Below are 18,946 nucleotides of genomic sequence, written 5' to 3' on the forward strand. Positions count from 1 at the left end.
ACAAGTAACGATATATCGCTGGCAGGCGATTGGCCACCCCTATTTACTTGTCAAAACAGCAAATTTTCATTCGGGCCAAGAATCGACTGAAAATATGTCTGCTATTCTAAATCACGCAATTCGTCGCCAATTTGGCGCTACTGCCGCCCGGAATATGTCCGGCACTGCCGCCGTGGCTGGCGAGCACTCCGGTAAGTGTCCTTCCGGAGTCCCAACGTCCAAATTCGACCGCTTTTGTAAGGTTAAGGTTATGTAATTTGGCCATTGGGCAAGATCGATGCGAGGAGTCCCTCTTATAACATCACATCCATGTTCTGTGTCGTATTTAAGGTGGCTACAAGGTGTGGAAGCGCCTGTCCTTCTTCGTGGCCGCTCCCGCCGTTGGTCTGTGCATGCTGAACGCCTACCTGAAGCACCAGGAGGAGCACGACAAGCCCCGCCAGGAGTTCGTCAAGTACGACTACCTGCGCCGCCGCGAGAAGCGCTTCCCCTGGGGCGAGGGCCAGAAGAGCCTGTTCCACAACCCCCATGTCAACCCCCTGCCCGACGGTTACGAGCACTAGGTGGCCACCGCCTTCGTTGTTTGGTAGTGATAAACGTTAATGTAAACTCAACTTTAGGCGGAAATACACAGACACACTGAGAAAACACCATTACTTAAACTCCAGTTGGCGCTTCAATAAAGATCAAATCAGAGCGAGGATAACCTTTGAAGAAGTAGAGGTATGGGATGGTTTTAGCCAGGAATACGCTATAATCAGAAGAGAATCCCCATAAACGAACAGTTTCTTGGAGTATATAATAATTTTAATGTGTAAGGATAAACATGGATCCAATCTCTGGTTTCTTATTTCGCGGATTTGCGATTCTTAACTACAAAGCGATCCAGTTTGGGTTGCGACTTGGCATCCTTCTTCACAGCGACTGCCTTTGGTGAGACTTTTTGAGTATCTCGGCTCCGGGTTTGGCGCGACGACACGGTCTCGACTCCCTTGGGAGTAATGATCTTTCGCTGCTTAGTAGGCGGCGTGAAGGACTCGTCGCTATCATCGAGGTGGTCGTCATCTAAGTTATCTTCATCCAAATACTCCGCCTCAAATTCCTCATGCTTTACATCGTCCAGATCTAAATCTTCCTCGATGTGTTCCTCCCCTTCGCCTTCCTCATCGACTTGGTACGGCTCCATGTCAATCACGTGATCGTCCTCGATGTGCTTCTGCAGGCAGTTCTGGGTCAAGAAGATGTGATCGCAGAACTCGCAGGCGAACCGCTCGCTCTCCTTGTGCTGTTCCATATGGGCATCGACGCTGTCAATATCCTCGATCTGCTCCCGACACATCGGGCACTTCAGGGTCGCATTGGCGTGCACGCTCGCGTGCTCCAGCAGGCTGTTGTAGCTGGTGAACGACTTCTTGCACTCGCTGCACACGAACATGGCGTCCGAAGTCTGTGTGTGCATGCGCAGGTGCCGCGAGAGATGGTGGGACAACAGGTACGACTTTGGGCAGTACTTGCAGGGATAAGCCCTCTTCCCGGCGTGAGCCACGAGATGTCGGGCCAGCTTGGAGGCTGTGGAAAAGCTCCTCGGGCAGTGCTGGCAGGGAAAAGGTAGATTGGTGGAGTGTACAACCTGAAACAATAAAGTATATTAGCTGCTGGACTTTGTATCATTCGAATATCCTTACCTCATGACGCTCCAGTCCCTGTTTGAAGGCAAACGCCTTGCTGCAGACGCCGCACTTAAATGGACGCTTCTTCTTATGCCGCTCGGCGTGTTTCTCCATTTCCTGGCGCGAGATGAATTGCTTCTCGCAGTATACGCAGATGATCTTGGGAATTTCCGTGTGGGTGCGCTCGTGGCGATGGAGCAGAGCCTTCCTGGTGAAGGCCTTTCCGCAGATGGTGCACTTGAATGGTCGCTCGCCAGTGTGAACAAAGTTGTGCTTGGCCAGGTCGTATTTCGAGAAGAAGCTTTTCTCGCAATGGGGACACTGGAAACTGCGGGAGCGCGTATGATTCAGCTGATGGATCTCAAGTAGCTGCTGAAGCGGAAACGAGCGTTCGCAATCGGGACACGGAAATACATTGGTAGCCACCGTCTCGGTGTTCTTGGTTGGATCATCGTGATAATCTAGCTGAATGTCGACGTCCAGAACTTCGGTCACTACAGCCACGTTGCCGCTCTCATCCCGTTTGACTTGCGGCGTGGCAATGCGCGGTTCCACCGGTGCAGCTGGTCCCTTGTTCAGAATCCTAATCGACGACTTGTTCAACACTTTGGGTTTTTTGGGCGACGGCTTTGGTGCTGCTGCTGTCATCTCCTTGTCCAGTTCGTTGGCCATGTCCTCCAGCATGTTCTGCACATCGTCCATGGATAGCTCCTGGTTGTTCTCCACCTTTAACTCGTAGGCGTGAGATCGGCGATTGGCTTGAGGGGTAACTACAACTGGATTCTGGGGCACCAAACTTGTCTCCAACACTTGGACGTTCTCGACAACTATCTGGCTTGACTTGGCCATGGTGTTAAGGAGCTTCTTGGGGTTCTCCAACGTCTCGACGACAGGGGCTGGAACTACTACCACCTTCTTGGGTATTACCGTCATCATGGGAGCACGGGGCTTCTCCAGAGGCGAGGGCCAGTTTCCGGTCAAGGGATATTGTCGGAGGAGGGTCTCTGCCCGCTTACACATCTGCTTGAAGCGGTAACAGTGCTCGAACAGCAGACGGCATTCCAGGCAAATGAGCCCAGGCATTCCATCACCGGCGTAAACCTGGTAATAAAAAAGAAGTAAGTGTTATGTTAGGGAGTTTTAACAGAAGAACGCGATCGTAATTTTTTTTTAGTTTTTAGTAACGTTATTTTAATAATAAAATAACTTTAATAAAATAAGTAATTTGAAATGGTAATGCCCGCCAAAAACTATAATACCCCCTATAAAATAACAAACCAATCGATATTTAATCGCACTGCGATTTATCAAACCGTCGAATTATCGACGACTGGCCATCTCCGCTTGGCGGCAAGTGCATACACACCACTACCGATGCAATTGAAGTTTGTTTTCGCGGCGGCGAGCACGCTTAACCTCCGTAATTGATTGATTAAGCACGGCTAAGCTGATCCATAAAAGGACATTCGCTCGATTGTTTTGTCTAAACAAAACCGACAAAAGCTGAAAAACAGCTGTGCTGTGGAAAGTTTGGCCAACTCAACTCGATAAAGAAACCAGAACAAGAATTGGAGAACAATCAACCTAAAAAGGGCGCAACAACTAAAGGAGAAGAAGAAGAGAAGGAGGAGGAGGAGGAGAATAAGAAACGGCAGGCAGACGACGAACAAAAGGCAAGGAGAAACGCAAACAATCAAAACAAGAGGAGAGAAACGGACACAAAATGACGGACGAGTGCATAACCAGAAACTACGGCGTTTTTAGTTCGAACGGAGCTGGAAATCGGGGCAGCATTATAGCTGATAATACCGATGCCAAGGGCTGTACGGAAACGGTTGTTGTTGGTGTTGGTGGTGCAACTGCAGCGAGGTAAGTCCATGTGCCGCACTCTTTTTTCTTTGCTCTCTTTCCCTACTTCACTCTCTCGCTCTCTCTCTCTGTGTGTTTTGTTGTCAGCCCTTGTTATCAATGTTGTTGTTTATTTACAATCCTGGAAAAATTCTAAAATCATAATTTCTTAAAATATATTTTTGCGAATTTGACCACTTTTAGGAAATTGTTCTTCCCCCTATTAAACTTAAGTTATGGACTTTATCATATCTTATCTTATCAGTCAAAGATTCGTAAAATAATTTTTAAACGCCAATTCAACAGTTTGTAATTATTTTGCCAATACCTATTTAAACATCCCAATCAAAATTTTCTGTAAGATAATGGTATAATAATATTCATAAAACATTAAAATGGATGTACTCATTTTTTTTTATTATAATATATTTTTGATTGGAAAACAATTTTATATAAATGGGTTCTCATCATTAGTCATTGTAGCCATATCACTTAATCAATGGAATCAATTTGTCAAATACTGTAATGCGAATGTCTTTGAAGTGTTTTCTGATTAAAATGCAATACCTTTGTTTTATTTTTGGTTATTGGAGGAAATGCGCAGCAATATAAAACCCATTTCCACTTCCTCAATTGTATTGAGAAACTCATAACTGAACAAATCTTTTCATAATCATCTATTAATCATTGACAATTTTGGCCAAGATCTAATCTAATCTAATCTTATCGCGCCTGAGTTTTGGCCATTGTAACGAATAACGATTGCTTTGTTGACTAGTGGATGCATCTCTTTTTTGCAGCGCCTCCCCCCTTCCGGCCAATAAATTTGTGGCCCGAATGCCCGTTGAGCGATATGCAAGCGAGTACAATATGAATCACAAGCACCGAGGGCTGGCTCTGATCTTTAATCACGAGCACTTCGATATACCCTCGCTGAAGAGTCGCAGCGGAACGAATGTGGATGCCAAGGAGCTGAACAAGGCCTTGACTGCCCTGGGATTCACAGTGTCTGTACACCAGGACTGCAAGTTGAGGGATATTTTGAAGCACATCGAGAAGGCCGCCCTACAGGATCACACGGATAATGACTGCCTGGCGGTGGCAATCCTCTCCCACGGGGAGCATGGCTACCTATATGCCAAGGATGTGCAGTACAAGTTGGACAATATATGGCACTACTTCACTGCCACCTTTTGTCCCTCGTTGGCGGGCAAGCCGAAGATGTTCTTCATCCAAGCCTGCCAGGGCGATCGATTGGACGGAGGCATAACTCTCGAGAAGAGCGTTACCGAAACGGATGGAGAGTCCTCAATGAGCTACAAGATACCCATACACGCAGACTTTCTCTTCTCGTACTCGACCATTCCGGGTAAGAATAATAACTATATGCAAATGACATTGTATTTAACTAACAACAAAACTTGTAGGATACTTTTCCTGGCGCAACATTAACAACGGCTCCTGGTACATGCAGTCGCTGATCCGAGAGCTAAATACCAATGGCAAAAAGTACGACATGCTCACCCTGCTCACATTTGTTAACCAGCGTGTAGCCCTAGACTTTGAGTCGAACGTGCCCGCCACTCCGATGATGGATCGCCAGAAACAGATACCGTGCCTCACTTCCATGCTGACGCGCATACTGCGCTTCGGCGACAAGCCGAATGGCAATAAGGCTGGCTAAAAGAGATCTCTTTTGTAAAATAGGTTGTACAACCATATCCCGTAATCGTTCACTTTGGATTCCAATTCACTTCAAGTCTAGTTTTAGGTAACGCGTGCGATTATCCTGAAGGATATGAAGCACCTCGATCCCTTTTCATTCCCCTTACCCACCCATTTCAGGCCTTATCATTGACGAAATTCGTTGCCCACCTAATTTTATGATTTCCCTAAATATAAGAAACGAACACTTGCCAATCAGCAAACCCACAAATTTGAGATAAGATTATACAATGAAGATTTATACGTGTAAACGCAAACATATATATTTGATATGCATACGAATAAAAATGAATTATATATAAATCGGTATGGATGTTTTTTCTAAGTTAGATAAAACCAGAGTTTAGAAAGTTTTTGTTCGATTGTTTTTTAAGATATAGTTGACCTACAATTAAGTTTGTGCAAAATAAACGCAAGTGAATTTGATTAGTATTGTAGAGAAACTATTTTTTTTAATATTATTAGGCCTTGTCTATTTATTTAACAACTAGTGAAGTTCAAATTTATTTTGTATTATTTAGAAAATCGATCCTTTTCTTTTAGTATATTGCCTCTGTTTAAAAGCTACCATGAAACTTTTAAAAATAATTTTTCTTTTAAAAAAGCAGGTAGTTGACTTTTTTATTAAATTAAAATTCTGTATAGTTGAGTTGCCTAATGTATGTATATTTAGACTTTTTGACATAATTTCCTGATTTTATTCAACAGCTTTTCTTTTCTGGTTTAATAACCACATTTTTTTTAATATGATATTAGAAAACATGTTAAATTAAGAATTATAAAAATTTGGTTTTGTTTTCGCGCCGAAAAACAACTGACAGCTGCCACGAGCGATCAGCTGACTTTGCATGTGTGTGCGTGCTGGCCAGTACAGTTGCGACAGTTGATTGAAATGGGTTTTTTCACACAACCGTAAATGGGGAAACTCCCACTAATGGTTGACTAATCGGTGGGTCATAGTTTGTGGCCATTTTCAAGGACTTTGTAGAAGGGATTAGGGAAAGGATTAAGACAACCGAGGAACAGGAAAAACTTAGCCAAGACGCCGTCGCAGTCGATTCGGAAACCCACGAGCTATTTTTTTAGCCAAGTTATGCGTGGCGGTCGTTAGTGCAAGTTAGAACCCCATTAGCCGCCTTCCGCTTACCTCGATCGCCGTAATAGCCATGATCTGCAGCGGCAGATTGGCGGTTGTTTTCACCCTCGCGTTTTCCTCGAAAATCGAGGCCAACTTCTGCTCCGTGAGGCAGAAGCGGCAGACCTTTTTCTCGGTCATTAGGGCCTCGCGAGCCTCCAACTTCTCGGCCATCGCGACAATTGCAACGAACTAGTTTCGGGGGTCGCGAGTAGCAAGCACTAAAACGATTTAAGTCGGGACAAATTGTAAAAGCGAGGAAAACAATCTGCTTGGCGTCTTTTCTACTGCACAAACCGCTCAAGAGTTGCCAGATCGTCGGTACAATCGCCACACGTGCCAGGGCTGCCAAATATATCGATGACTTGCCGATATCTAGAGTGCGTCTCGACTAAACGCTGTTCTCACTGAATATTGTAATTCAATTAAATATATATTTTTTTTTGTTTAAAAAATAGGGACCTTTTTTTATAACTTTTAATTTGCATCTTTATAATTTACTCAGTTAATTTTTTTTCAACATAGTTTTAGACTACGAACTCGTATAAGTAATATTATAATGTCTGTCCAACTCAATTTTTTATACATTGAAAATTTAAATTACAATAAAATATAGAAGTTTTAAAATGCTCTTAAATATTCCAAAATTCAATATGTGTTATGTTATACATTTTTGAGTAAAAATAATCGTTTTTAAAGTATTTGATAGCAACACCAAACCCTTTTCAATAGCTTTTAACATTTTTAAAAGCACTACCAATTGAAAACACAATATTTACGAAGTGGAAAAGTCCTACAATCTCTATTTATTAATCTTATAATTCCCAACCTAATCGTCGGCGTCCCTAAGTCGAGCCTGCGTCTGTTCGCCGATGTCGTAGATGACATTCTGTTGCAATAACTCGTGGGCCTCGTACTTGAGGGACTCCTCGTAGGCGTACTGGATGCTGGTGTCGTAGATCATTAGCTTGCACTTGGCCAGCGCCAAGATGGAGTTCCTCAGCCGAGCGATCACTTCCCGATCAGCTCGCGGTATATGCTCGTTCAAGTTCACGGCAAATCCTCCCTCGCCGCCTTCCTGCTCCTGACCCTTCGTCGGGGATATCCAGATATAGCCGTTGTTCCCCAGGATCACGGAGGCGCCACAGGGCAGATTGTGGAAGTGCATCTTGCGACGCTTGACGAGAGCGGGGAAAACCTTGACTAGGATGCCCTGCGACAATTTTCCGTACTTCAAACTGCGTGTGTAGAGCGAAAGGGTTCCTTCCTCGAAGATGTTCTGGTGGAGAAAATTTGTTGTTAATATAGGAACTAAATGGTTTCGGAAAGGCAAAGAATAAGATAATTTTTTTTTTAATTTTCCCAAAGTTTTTTTTTTTAAAGGTTCAATAATGTAGCTGAATAATAAATTGTTTAAATTAAATTTAAAAAGCTAAAGTTCTAACCATATTTTACAAGTATATTATAAAAAATAAGGTTTCCCAAAAATCTCACATTTTAACTTTCTGTATGCAATTTTGATTTTTTGTTTTACTTAATAAAATATAAAATAAATATGTATAATTCCAAAATAGCTTTTTTTAATACTGAAAATTTAAAGCTGCCAATTCATGTCGGTTTTAAAAAATCCTTTTTAAATAATCTCTACAGCATTGTCGAGTCATTACACATCCCAATCCCAAATATATGTACAACACCCACCTGGACTTCCGCGGAGATGAGATCGCCTTCGTCCAGATAGCGCCGCATCATCTGCTCGTCCTCCGCGGATCTCCGCCTGAGTTCGCCGCCCGGCAGATTCACGGATGAAAGCAGGAGGATGGAGTCCAGCCGGGAATTGGTGTCCACGCGCCAGCGCTTCTGTTGCACCTCGCTGACGCGGGCCACCACCACGTCCCCGATTTCGCCCACATAGCGGCTCTTCAGCGGACGCACGGAGATCAGTTTGTTGACCTTCTGGATCACCCCGGCCACCGAGGCCTTGATGTTCTCGTCCTCGACAAAGGTTCCATGGCCACGCATGAATCCCGCCTCCGGCATTAGGACTTCGCCGGGCGTGTAGACACGCGGCAGGTGATCCGCATGGGCGGCCAGGTCACGCCAGTCCACCCGATCCAGGGCCAGTTCTATCGCAGCGTTAGTGGACATCTCGGCGGGCTTGGGTTCCAATTCGGGTGAGGTAAACAAAAAGTTTAATTTGAGCTGGATGTATGAGCAACAGCTGGCGAAACACGCGTGCCGCGGAACTGGTTCCGGCTACGGTATTTGGTTCCAGTTCTGATTCCGGTTCTTCGCCGCAACTACAGTGGTAATTGAATTGAGTCAATTCAATTGAGGAGTAATATTAAATAAAAAAAAAACTTAACGATTTTATAAGATTTAATTTAAACTATTAACTTAAATAATTTAAATAGGTATAAATAGTCATATAACTAATTAAAATGTTCCTTTTTTTAAGCATTATTTCGAGAAACTCAGGGGATTACTAATAATAAAGTAATTTATATATAAGGTATAAAATAAAGTATTGAAGTATTTTTAAGTTAGCTTAACGAAACACTAAGTTTGGTTCTACTTAAATAACATATTTATTCGACTTAAAAGATAAGTGTTCGGTACTTTGACCGCCCGAGTTTGCTTGGGTAAACCATATTAATTTTTTTTTTAATATTCTGCAGCGGAAATCTGGCTGTATAAGAAGCGTGATAACTTGAGTTCAATGTTAAATAAATTAGGCAGCAGAATCTACAATTGTTCAACTGCCCTCAAATATCTCAATTCATTTCGTTTTGAACCTTTGAAGAGTGCAAAACTAAGCTTAAACAATATTTCTTAAAGAAACCAAGAAATAAAATTACAATAGAAACTACATTTTAAGACAAAAATGTGTCTTCTTTTTTACCTAGTTATTCTGGCATTAAAATACGAGAGCGAAGCTTTCAATATTTCGCCTCATCCGAACCTAGTGATAAATTACCCAAAACACCCAAAGACCCACTTGAACCAGACTCGCAGTTCCTACTTTGGATACTCGCTCGTCATTCGACCCACTAGGTGAGTTGGATCTGTGAAAAATCATTTTCACCAGTGAAAAATATCTTTATCTTTTAAAACAGTATCATTGTGGGAGCTCCTCGGGCTCAATCCACCTTGGATTCACAGAGCACCATCAACGAAACTGGGGCAATATACAGGTGCTCCCTAATCGACGATGACTGCGTTCCGTATGTCCTGGATTACCGCGGCGACGTTATTGGTTCCGACAACGGATACACCTTGAACTCGGAGAGCAAGGACTTTCAGTGGCTGGGTGGATCCATGGACGGAGGCACCCGGGATTCGGATAAGCTGCTCGTGTGTGCCCCCCGATTTTACACACCGCACAGTGAGGGGAATCAACTGCACGGAGTTTGCTACTGGGTCCCCGACACTGTGTCCACAAAGCCGCATCATGTGAGCCGCACTTCTCCGCTCCGCTTGAAATCACAGCAGCTAAACGACGATAAGAAGGTCATGTTCTACATGGGCGAACTGGGACACAGTGCTCATGTGACGGACGACAACTACGAGTTCCTGATCGGAGCCCCGGGTATCGATGATTGGAAGGGATCGGTGGTTGTGTACCGCAAGAATCATCCTGTGAGCACTAGACGCCTAATGCGAGATGTGGCCACAAGCAACTACAATCCGGAGATATATTCACCCAAAATCCTCCAACCCAGCTCGTGGGGCCAAAAGGCGGACTCTTACTTTGGCTATGCCGTGAGCTCCGGGTACTTTGATAGTGCCAACCTGTCCCATCTCCTCTACGTGGCCACAGCTCCTCAGGCCAACGAGGCCTTTATATTTGATGTCCGAGGTAGGGGCATCCGAAAGTTCCATGAGTTCCGTGGTCAACAGTTGGGCGAATATTTCGGCTACTCCGTTTTGGCGGAGGATCTCAATGGAGACGGAAAAACGGACGTTATTATCTCAGCTCCCCTAAACGCTCTGGGAGATTCCCCAGACATCGGTGTTATCTATGTGTTTATCAACAAGGGCTTGGTGAGTAATAAGTTCCAAAACAAATATAAGACACCCTTTCATTGTCTTCTTATCTTCACAGTTTAGCTTTGAGCAGAAAATTGTGCGGTCAGCAGTGGGCAGTAATGCTCGTTTTGGAACTAGTCTTTCGCGACTGGGCGATATCAATCACGACGGATACAATGGTGGGTTTTTTACCCTTGCAGAGGGTTTTGACTTCAGTCAAAAGTTTTTAGCGCAGTGAAGAAGATCCTATAAAGTAAATATATTTTTAAAAACGTATCATTTTTTCCGTGCGTCCGTTCTTCTATTAAAGCCGGATGGGACAACTATATCATAGAGCTGCCAAAAAAAAAAAATTTGAAAAAAAAAAAAAAATTTTTGTCGATTTCTTTTTTTTTGTTTCCCAAAGTTGGCTCCCTTTCTTGTTCAGACCTAAAAAAATTTTTTTTGGGTAAGGTTTTATTTAACAACATTATTAATGAATTTTCGGCAAACATTTTTAAATTTTTTTCAAAAACTTTATTACTTATTTGAACAAGCATATTTAATATAATTTATATAACAAACTATATATTATTTATACACACTGAAATTCCCCTCCTTTTGTAGACGTGGCCGTTGGAGCTCCTTTTGAGGGAAACGGAGCAGTTTTCATCTACCTGGGCAGTGAACATGGATTGAGGGATCAGCCGAGTCAGCGCCTAGATGCTCCCTCCCAACAACCTTTCCTTTACGGAGCACACATGTTCGGACACGGACTCTCCCGCGGATCGGACATAGATGGCAACGGGTTCAATGACTTTGCCATCGGAGCCCCAAATGCCGAAGCCGTGTATCTGTATCGCGCCTATCCAGTCGTAAAGATACATGCCACTGTGAAGTCGGAAGCGCGAGAAATAAAAGCGGATCAGAAAAAGGTGATGATCACCGCCTGCTACCGACTGAGCTCCACGGACCGGGCAAAAAAGGAGGTACTGGAGCAGATGGTGGCCATCCGGATTACCATAGATACGCAGCTGAAGCGGCTTAAGTTCGCGCAGACGCAGGATACCAAGATAGAGTTCACTGCTAATGGGGGTCCTTTGGAACAGTGTCCGATCTTTGAGGTTAAAGTTGGTTATACCGGTAAAAATATATTCGAGCCCATCGTTTTGGAGATCCATTATGAGCTGGCGACAAAGGTACCGAACTCTGGGGGTAAGTTTAGAAGCATGTTTTATAAATTATTCACTTAATAATGCCTATTTTCTTCAACAGAATTCTGCGAAACCTGCGCGGTTGTTGATCCGGCGGAACCGAAGGTTTACACGGAGAAGATCAGCTTCTGCACGGGCTGTGCCGCCGATGTTTGTGTTGCTGATCTGCAGTTAAAGAGCCTGGATGTGAGGTAAGCTGGGATCTGGTGATATGTTTTATTATTTCATTATTTCAAAAGTATTATTATCCCAGCCCCAGTTATGTTTTGGGCTCTACCAGTATCCTGCGTCTGAAATACGAGGTCACCAACAACGGAGAGAATGCCTATGTGCCTCAATTTAACGTCACCAGCTCTGCGCGACTGCCATTCGCTCAGGTTCCGGGTAACTGCAAGGTCAGCAACGCAATTATGTTATGCGACCTCAACTGGGGACGCACTTTGGCCAAAGGTGACATCGACTCCATCACCGTCAGTTTCGATGTCAGCCAACTCGGTGGACATTCACTGATCATCGACGCAGCAGTATTCAGTGCAGGAAGCGAAAAGAATCCCACGGACAACAAGAAAACCAATGTGATCAGTTTGAAGGAGTTCACCGAGATCGATGCCAGTGGGTATGAAATTTAATATTCCTATTTTTCCAATGTGAGCTATTGATATTGATATTGTCGTCCGAAATATAATACTATAGATACAGCCCTTATGTTTAAAAAAAACCTTTAAATATGTAAAAAACATTATTTCCTAATTACTAGTTTAACGAAAGCAACTTGTTCCTTTTCAGGGCTCAGGAAAATGATCAAATTGTTCTCAACAATTACCCATACTCAGCGGAGATTATCAATAATTACCAGATCAAAAGCCGCGGCCCTAGTGTTATCGAGCAGCTAACCACGTTCTTCTATATACCCATCGCCTATAAGGTAGCTGGTTCTTCAAAAGTTATACCCATCATAAACGTAACCAGCCTGGACTTGCATGCCACCTACGATTCTCATATGTTGCCCATCAAGCTCTACGACCATAATGGGTTCCTCATTGAGAATTCCAACCAGACCGAACTGGACTACGACCAGATAACCTCTTTCCCGAATCGAAAGCGTAGGGATATTAATAATATAGTGGTCAATGAAGGAGAAAATGCTCGAACTTTAAGTGTCAAGGATTACAACGAAGACTTTAAGGACAAGTTGCCGGTGAATCGTACCATTGTATTGAATTGCCGGGATACTAACATGACGATCTGCGTCCATGCCGAGATGAGTCTTAAACTATGGCCGGATAAACCTATTAATCTAAAAATAAGCTTTAATGTGGATTTGAGGGATAAGAAGCAACCTTGGGAGTACTTTGTCATTCTGACCGATGTGGAACTCCTCAAGCGGGGTGATCCCACATCGAGTTCGTTGAAGATCAGTCGAAAGATTGAACCAAATGTGATATTTAGGAATCTGCATGCTAGTATCCCCATGTGGTACATCATAGTGTCCCTCATCGCTGGCTTCTTGCTGCTTTCTGCGTTAACCTATGCTCTTTACAAGGTTCGTATATGGTTTATTAACGTTTTTTTTGTTTTTCAATTTATTTTTTTGTACCTTTCAGCTTGGTTTCTTTAATCGTTTTAAGAGGGACGAGATGAACAGGTTGAAGAAGGCGGAAATACTGGACAGGGGATCAGATCAGGATTAATCCTTGCCGCAAATAATACCTGATTGCTGTTTTTTGAGTACAAAAGCACACAATAAAAAATAAATAAAAAATATAATATATAAATATAAAAAATCAAATAGTTTACAAAATTTGTACAAATTGTGGCTGCAATTTACACATTTTTGAACATCCCGCCACAATCTTGATATCGAGAACTGTTAACTTATCGATAGAAAAATCGGTGGAATGGAACATTTTTAAATTTCTTTACGATGTATCGTTTTATAGTTTATAGTTCTCTTTTGGGAAAGTAAAATATGTTTGTACTACTAAATACATGAAATGTTTCCCTTTTTTACATATATGTTCATTGAGATTACTTTGCGACACAATTTAATTTTAATTTTTATGGCTGTAAACAAATAAACAAAATCGTAACCATCTGTTTTTTTTTTTTTTGTGATTATTTATTATATTTTTAAATATTAACTAAAATTTAAAATACTATTTAAAAAGTTTTTATTATTTTTATACGTACCTTTTGCATAGTGACCACTGTACTTCGCCGCGTATCAGCCGCATCAGCTGTTTATTGTTATGGGCAATCGTTGCTTTTGCTCCGTGAAAATTACGCATAAATGAAAAAGTGATTTGCCAGCAGGAAAATGGACCAACCCGATGACCATTTCCGCTACATACACAGCTCCTCGCTCCACGAACGTGTGCAAATCAAAGTGTAAGTGGAAAAGTGGCAGAAAAACCCGGAAAAACCGATGTCTAAGGTGCAACGATTGTTGTTGCTGTTTTTCAGTGGGACGCTCGAGGGAAAGAAGCGCCAACCGGACTATGAGAAACTATTGGAGGACCCGATCCTCAGATTCTCCGGCCTGTACTCCGAGGAGCACCCCTCGTTCCAGGTGCGCCTGCAGGTGTTCAACCAGGGCAGACCCTACTGTCTCCCAGTGACCAGCGCCTACAAGGCGTTCGGTAAGAGATGGAGTTGGAACGAGTGGGTCACATTGCCGCTGCAGTTCTCCGATCTGCCCAGGAGCGCCATGCTGGTGCTGACCATCCTGGACTGCTCGGGCGCCGGCCAGACCACCGTCATCGGTGGCACCTCCATTTCGGTGTTCGGCAAGGACGGCATGTTCCGTCAGGGGATGTACGATCTGCGCGTCTGGCTGGGAGTCGAGGGCGATGGCAACTTCCCCAGTCGCACGCCCGGCAAGGGCAAGGAGTCCTCCAAGTCGCAGATGCAGCGGCTCGGCAAGTTGGCCAAGAAGCACCGCAACGGCCAGGTGCAGAAGGTGGACTGGCTGGACCGGCTCACGTTCCGCGAGATCGAGGTGATCAACGAGCGGGAGAAGCGCATGTCCGACTATATGTTCCTCATGATCGAGTTTCCCGCCATTGTGGTGGATGATATGTACAATGTGAGACCTTGAAACACCGATCTTGACCAGCTCTTATCCACTTTTTCCCGGTAAACAGTATGCAGTGGTCTACTTCGAACCAGAGGGCGATGTCAAATATAAGCTGCCAGCCAAGCCGAAGTTGGTCTCCGTGCCAGATTCGGAGATTCAAATGGTATTTTAACGCAAAAAGTTCCAGGCAATGCTTAAAAACCCATAAATTTTTGCAGGAAAACCTGGTGGAGAGAAAGCACCATCGCCTGGCCCGTTCAGAGCGTTCGGGAATCTCGGATAGAGATGCCAAGCCCACAGCAAGGTACGACTATTGCTCTAAAGACGTTCTTAACCCACTCACACGTATTTCTCTGCAGCATTCGCGATCAGCTTCACACCATTGTTTATAGGTATCCGCCGACCTATGTACTCAGTAGCGAGGAACAGGATTTGGTGTGGAAGTTCCGGTTTTATCTCTCCTCGCACAAAAAGGCGCTGACCAAGTTCCTCAAGTGCATCAACTGGAAGTTGGAGGATGAGGTTACCCAAGCGCTTTGGATGCTGGCCAACTGGGCGCCCATGGACGTAGAGGATGCCCTGGAGCTACTGAGTCCCACTTTCACGCATCCTCAGGTGCGAAAGTATGCCGTCAGTCGATTGGCCCAGGCTCCCGATGAGGATTTGCTGCTCTATCTGCTTCAGTTGGTTCAAGCTCTCAAGTACGAGGATCCACGGCACATTGTCCATCTGCATGGCTGCATCTTTCCCGAACGGGATGTGGTGCGATCCATCTTGGATGACAATGGCTCACTGCTGGACCAGAGCAGCTTGTCCGACCTGAGTGCCGCCAGCAGTGGACTCCATGCCTCGGTGATTCCAGCTAATCAGCGGGCAGCAAGTGTTCTGGCCGCCATCAAGGGCGATAAGTCAGTGAGTCCTGGGTCAGCGGGTGGCAGTGGCGGCCAGGGATCGGTGGCGCTTCCGGGACCCTCTGCTCCGGCCACTCCCGGCAGCAGCTCCCTGCCCTGCGACTCCAATTCCAATGCCCTCATGCTGGCCGAGGGCATCAGCTTTGGCAGTGTGCCGGCCAATCTCTGCACATTCCTTATTCAGCGTGCCTGCACCAATGCCACGCTGGCCAACTACTTCTACTGGTACTTGTCCATCGAAGTGGAGGAGGTGGAGTCGGTTAGGAAGCAGGATGAACGAGCCCACGACATGTATGCCATGGTGCTCAAGATGTTCCTCAAAGTGCTGGAGAATGGTGGGTGTAATCTGTTGAAGAGATTTCCCATATTTAATATGTTCTATGCTTTCGTAGGCAACTTCAACCTAAGAGGCATCTTCTACAACCTCCGGAAGCAGCGCCGGTTCATCGATGAGCTGGTAAAGCTGGTGAAACTTGTGGCCAAGGAGCCGGGAAACCGCAACAAGAAGACGGAGAAGTTCCAGAAGTTGCTGGCCGAACAGGACATGTTCAAGGTGAACTTTACCAACTTTGAGCCAATACCGTTTCCCTTGGATCCAGAGATCTACATCACCAAAATCGTACCCATGCGCACTTCGCTGTTTAAGAGTGCTCTAATGCCGGCCAAGTGAGTTTCCCCAAATCCAAGTGAAGTTAAGAATCTTAAAACTAATGTTTTCTATTTTCCATATCCTTAGACTCACCTTTGTCACCTCGATTGCCCATCACGAGTACGCTGCCATTTTCAAGCACGGCGATGATCTTCGTCAGGATCAGCTCATCCTGCAGATGATCACGTTGATGGACAAGCTGTTGAGGCGGGAGAACCTCGATCTCAAACTGACTCCATACAAAGTGCTGGCCACCAGTTCGAAGCATGGATTCCTGCAGTACGTCGACTCGTGCACGGTGGCAGAGGTCCTGGCGCGCGAGGGCAACATCCACAACTTCTTCCGGAAACACCATCCATGCGACAATGGCCCGTATGGAATTTCGGCCGAGGTCATGGACACCTACATCAAGAGCTGTGCCGGCTACTGTGTGATCACATATTTACTGGGTAAGACTGCAGAACCCCACTGCCTTGTTCTCTTACTTAATCCTTTCATTCCTTTGCAGGCGTTGGCGATCGTCACTTGGACAATCTGCTACTGACCACCAACGGCAAGCTCTTCCACATCGATTTCGGCTACATTTTGGGACGCGATCCCAAACCCATGCCGCCGCCCATGAAGCTGAGCAAGGAAATGGTGGAGGCCATGGGCGGCATTAGTTCGGAGCACCATCATGAGTTCCGCAAGCAGTGTTACACGGCGTATTTGCATTTGCGTCGGCATGCCAACGTAATGCTTAACCTATTCTCCCTGATGGTGGATGCCACTGTTCCGGACATCGCTCTCGAGCCCGACAAGGCTGTCAAGAAGGTGGAGGAGAACCTGCAGCTTGGTCTGACCGACGAGGAGGCCGTCCAGCATTTGCAGAGCCTGCTGGATGTGTCCATTACGGCCGTAATGCCGGCGCTTGTGGAGCAGATCCATCGATTCACCCAGTACTGGCGGAAGTAAAGGGGATATATACCATCATTGATGGGTTTCCTGCTTGTATGCGAAATTGTAGGAGGAGAAAGTTATCTGTTAACCCAATTAGTAATTTGTTTTGTGTAAGTTAAAAGAATCCAAACAACTGATAATATCCCAAATAAGACGTAAAAAGTGCTAATTTTGAAAAAGATTATGTGTTATTAATACTTATTAAATGCAAAAACACTTAATCTTTAATAGTAAATATATAAGGTTTATAACTTTATTTTTACTTTTCAATGATTACCTTAGGCTCCTACAATTTCCAATATATAGTTGCACCCGTTGAGATAGGTAAATCAAACAGCTTCCTAATATTAACCTTAGTTTAAGTTTGCTTTAGTCGTAGGTGGCCAGTCTGTAACTGTACAAGTTTAACTATATATCTATATCTGACGTGTCGCAATTGTAATATAACTACTTATTTGAGAGAACATGCAAGTGCGCTCAAAGAAGCCCGTTTGGTTCCTGTTCAAGTTTGTGGAGCTGCTGCTGAGCCTGGGATGCTGCTTTATACACTGGCGCTGTTTCAAAGAAGAGGGTGTTCCGCACATCTTTCTGCTATGTGGAACATATGGTGGATCTGTGATCATCTGCCTTGTGTCCCTGATCGGAGTTTTTTACGCCGAGCGGCCGACAATGAAGCACGAAGCTGCATTTGGGGGCATTTTGGGTGTCCTTCACATCATCACAGTGTATGCCCACATGTACATGGCGACGCTGGAGGAGTTCCGCAATGATAAATGGCCCGACTTCTATATGTGCTGCAGGGATAATGCCATGGCAGCTCTCTATGCCGGTGCCATTTACCTGCTGCACTGCACCTTCGCCCTGGACCTGATGCTCTCGCACAGGGAAAAGAAGAGGATGCACCCGCAGAGGAGCAAGCGGCCACTCCGGCTTTACTTCATCAGTCCCGGAGCGGAGGCATATCTTAGTCGATTCTGGCTGTATCAACTCATATCCGCCAGAATGTTAACGAGTGCACAGCCATCGGAACACTCCAGTCGGAAAATAAAAAATGTCTCGTCCTCCGATTCGGAGTCAGATGACCAGGAGGAGGCCGTGAAAAAATCGATTAATTAATTAATTCCTTTCAATTTCAAATCAGTGATTATGTTTTCTAATTCAACAAAAATTAAAAATTTTTTGTATCATGTTGTAAAGGGTAACGAAATAAAAACAAATCTACGCCACTTATTTGAATATGAACTATGTGAGCATGGACAACAGTACGTATGAGTAATAAATTTAATAGCAACGCCTTTTTTGTCTTTAACTTTTTGCTAATGGTAAATAATATAAAAACAATATTTAAATAACATTTAAGAATTGTTTTAAAGAGTTTAAAATTTATTGATTTAACACAAGTATGCAAATACGATATACAAAATATATACAAACGTATACTTGTTCTAATTTAGTATTCAAAACAAAGTTTTTCCAATGGCTCACTCTTTTGTACTGCTAAAAATATATATTTTTAGTTTTTATTGCGACGTATATATTTATATAAATAAAATATCAATATTAAAAAATCATTTACAGCGAGCAGGTTTTCATTTTAATTCTAAGTATCTGTAATAAAATTGTTGATTGGTATCAATTTTCACCCACCGAGCGATACTCACTGTACATTACCAATTCCAACGGAAACACTAATGCAGCCCTGGTCGATTAACAGCTGGTTAGTGAAGTACAACCCTGTATTTTTGTGCCCGCGCACTTTGACAGCTGTTCG

General features: G+C 44.2%; 7 protein-coding genes across 7 annotated transcripts; 5 read left to right on the top strand and 2 right to left on the bottom strand.

Annotated features, from left to right (window-relative positions):
- The first annotated feature begins 38 nt into the window (after positions 1 to 38).
- LOC108143523 (cytochrome c oxidase subunit 6A, mitochondrial) lies at positions 39 to 701 on the top strand. Its single transcript, XM_017268007.2, has 2 exons — positions 39 to 191; positions 331 to 701. The coding sequence occupies exons 1-2, from the start codon at positions 95 to 97 to the stop codon at positions 561 to 563; spliced, it is 330 nt and encodes a 109-aa protein (XP_017123496.1). The 5' UTR covers positions 39 to 94; the 3' UTR covers positions 564 to 701.
- Positions 702 to 785: 84 nt separating this feature from the next.
- Positions 786 to 6,686, bottom strand: LOC108143521 (zinc finger protein 689). Its single transcript, XM_017268005.2, has 3 exons — positions 6,391 to 6,686; positions 1,686 to 2,771; positions 786 to 1,630 (listed from the first exon to the last, which is right to left on the bottom strand). The coding sequence occupies exons 1-3, from the start codon at positions 6,550 to 6,552 to the stop codon at positions 848 to 850; spliced, it is 2,031 nt and encodes a 676-aa protein (XP_017123494.1). The 5' UTR covers positions 6,553 to 6,686; the 3' UTR covers positions 786 to 847.
- Positions 3,026 to 5,546, top strand: LOC108143522 (caspase-1). The gene is made up of 3 exons (XM_017268006.2): positions 3,026 to 3,539; positions 4,319 to 4,887; positions 4,946 to 5,546. The coding sequence occupies exons 1-3, from the start codon at positions 3,394 to 3,396 to the stop codon at positions 5,200 to 5,202; spliced, it is 972 nt and encodes a 323-aa protein (XP_017123495.1). The 5' UTR covers positions 3,026 to 3,393; the 3' UTR covers positions 5,203 to 5,546.
- Positions 6,687 to 7,152: 466 nt separating the features above from the next.
- On the bottom strand, positions 7,153 to 8,630 carry LOC108143575 (exosome complex component RRP4). Its single transcript, XM_017268086.2, has 2 exons — positions 8,080 to 8,630; positions 7,153 to 7,657 (listed from the first exon to the last, which is right to left on the bottom strand). Exons 1-2 carry the CDS (start codon positions 8,524 to 8,526, stop codon positions 7,208 to 7,210), a joined length of 897 nt encoding a protein of 298 aa, XP_017123575.1. The 5' UTR covers positions 8,527 to 8,630; the 3' UTR covers positions 7,153 to 7,207.
- Positions 8,631 to 9,137: 507 nt separating this feature from the next.
- LOC108143574 (integrin alpha-PS3) lies at positions 9,138 to 13,695 on the top strand. The gene is made up of 8 exons (XM_017268085.2): positions 9,138 to 9,432; positions 9,495 to 10,422; positions 10,484 to 10,586; positions 11,014 to 11,601; positions 11,662 to 11,791; positions 11,854 to 12,216; positions 12,387 to 13,143; positions 13,205 to 13,695. Exons 1-8 carry the CDS (start codon positions 9,263 to 9,265, stop codon positions 13,289 to 13,291), a joined length of 3,126 nt encoding a protein of 1,041 aa, XP_017123574.1. The 5' UTR covers positions 9,138 to 9,262; the 3' UTR covers positions 13,292 to 13,695.
- A 140-nt stretch (positions 13,696 to 13,835) lies between these two features.
- LOC108143545 (phosphatidylinositol 3-kinase catalytic subunit type 3) lies at positions 13,836 to 17,639 on the top strand. Its single transcript, XM_017268053.2, has 8 exons — positions 13,836 to 13,988; positions 14,064 to 14,685; positions 14,744 to 14,839; positions 14,895 to 14,980; positions 15,036 to 15,922; positions 15,980 to 16,253; positions 16,324 to 16,685; positions 16,745 to 17,639. The coding sequence occupies exons 1-8, from the start codon at positions 13,918 to 13,920 to the stop codon at positions 17,188 to 17,190; spliced, it is 2,844 nt and encodes a 947-aa protein (XP_017123542.1). The 5' UTR covers positions 13,836 to 13,917; the 3' UTR covers positions 17,191 to 17,639.
- On the top strand, positions 17,631 to 18,468 carry LOC108143546. The gene has a single exon (XM_017268054.2). The coding sequence runs from the start codon at positions 17,641 to 17,643 to the stop codon at positions 18,289 to 18,291; it is 651 nt and encodes a 216-aa protein (XP_017123543.1). The 5' UTR covers positions 17,631 to 17,640; the 3' UTR covers positions 18,292 to 18,468.
- Positions 18,469 to 18,946: the final 478 nt, after the last annotated feature.

The sequence above is a fragment of the Drosophila elegans genome, unplaced genomic scaffold, assembly GCF_018152505.1.
Source record: "Drosophila elegans isolate 14027-0461.03 unplaced genomic scaffold, ASM1815250v1 contig_183, whole genome shotgun sequence".
Classification (NCBI taxonomy): domain Eukaryota; kingdom Metazoa; phylum Arthropoda; class Insecta; order Diptera; family Drosophilidae; genus Drosophila; species Drosophila elegans.

Excerpts from the sequence above, each read along its gene's own strand:
- LOC108143523 (XM_017268007.2), top strand. The coding sequence starts at position 95 with ATGTCTGCTATTCTAAATCACGCAATTCGTCGCCAATTTGGCGCTACT. Across the intron at positions 192-330 it reads CGTGGCTGGCGAGCACTCCG|GTGGCTACAAGGTGTGGAAG; the intron begins GTAAGTGTCCTT and ends GTCGTATTTAAG.
- LOC108143522 (XM_017268006.2), top strand. The coding sequence starts at position 3,394 with ATGACGGACGAGTGCATAACCAGAAACTACGGCGTTTTTAGTTCGAAC. Across the intron at positions 3,540-4,318 it reads GGTGGTGCAACTGCAGCGAG|CGCCTCCCCCCTTCCGGCCA; the intron begins GTAAGTCCATGT and ends TCTTTTTTGCAG. Across the intron at positions 4,888-4,945 it reads CTCGTACTCGACCATTCCGG|GATACTTTTCCTGGCGCAAC; the intron begins GTAAGAATAATA and ends CAAAACTTGTAG.
- LOC108143521 (XM_017268005.2), bottom strand. The coding sequence starts at position 6,552 with ATGGCCGAGAAGTTGGAGGCTCGCGAGGCCCTAATGACCGAGAAAAAG. Across the intron at positions 2,772-6,390 it reads TGGCTATTACGGCGATCGAG|GTTTACGCCGGTGATGGAAT; the intron begins GTAAGCGGAAGG and ends TTTTATTACCAG. Across the intron at positions 1,631-1,685 it reads AGGGACTGGAGCGTCATGAG|GTTGTACACTCCACCAATCT; the intron begins GTAAGGATATTC and ends TTATTGTTTCAG.
- LOC108143575 (XM_017268086.2), bottom strand. The coding sequence starts at position 8,526 with ATGTCCACTAACGCTGCGATAGAACTGGCCCTGGATCGGGTGGACTGG. Across the intron at positions 7,658-8,079 it reads TCATCTCCGCGGAAGTCCAG|AACATCTTCGAGGAAGGAAC; the intron begins GTGGGTGTTGTA and ends TTTCTCCACCAG.
- LOC108143574 (XM_017268085.2), top strand. The coding sequence starts at position 9,263 with ATGTGTCTTCTTTTTTACCTAGTTATTCTGGCATTAAAATACGAGAGC. Across the intron at positions 10,423-10,483 it reads TGTTTATCAACAAGGGCTTG|TTTAGCTTTGAGCAGAAAAT; the intron begins GTGAGTAATAAG and ends TTATCTTCACAG. Across the intron at positions 11,792-11,853 it reads TTAAAGAGCCTGGATGTGAG|CCCCAGTTATGTTTTGGGCT; the intron begins GTAAGCTGGGAT and ends TTATTATCCCAG.
- LOC108143545 (XM_017268053.2), top strand. The coding sequence starts at position 13,918 with ATGGACCAACCCGATGACCATTTCCGCTACATACACAGCTCCTCGCTC. Across the intron at positions 13,989-14,063 it reads GAACGTGTGCAAATCAAAGT|TGGGACGCTCGAGGGAAAGA; the intron begins GTAAGTGGAAAA and ends GCTGTTTTTCAG. Across the intron at positions 16,686-16,744 it reads TGTGATCACATATTTACTGG|GCGTTGGCGATCGTCACTTG; the intron begins GTAAGACTGCAG and ends ATTCCTTTGCAG.
- LOC108143546 (XM_017268054.2), top strand. The coding sequence starts at position 17,641 with ATGCAAGTGCGCTCAAAGAAGCCCGTTTGGTTCCTGTTCAAGTTTGTG.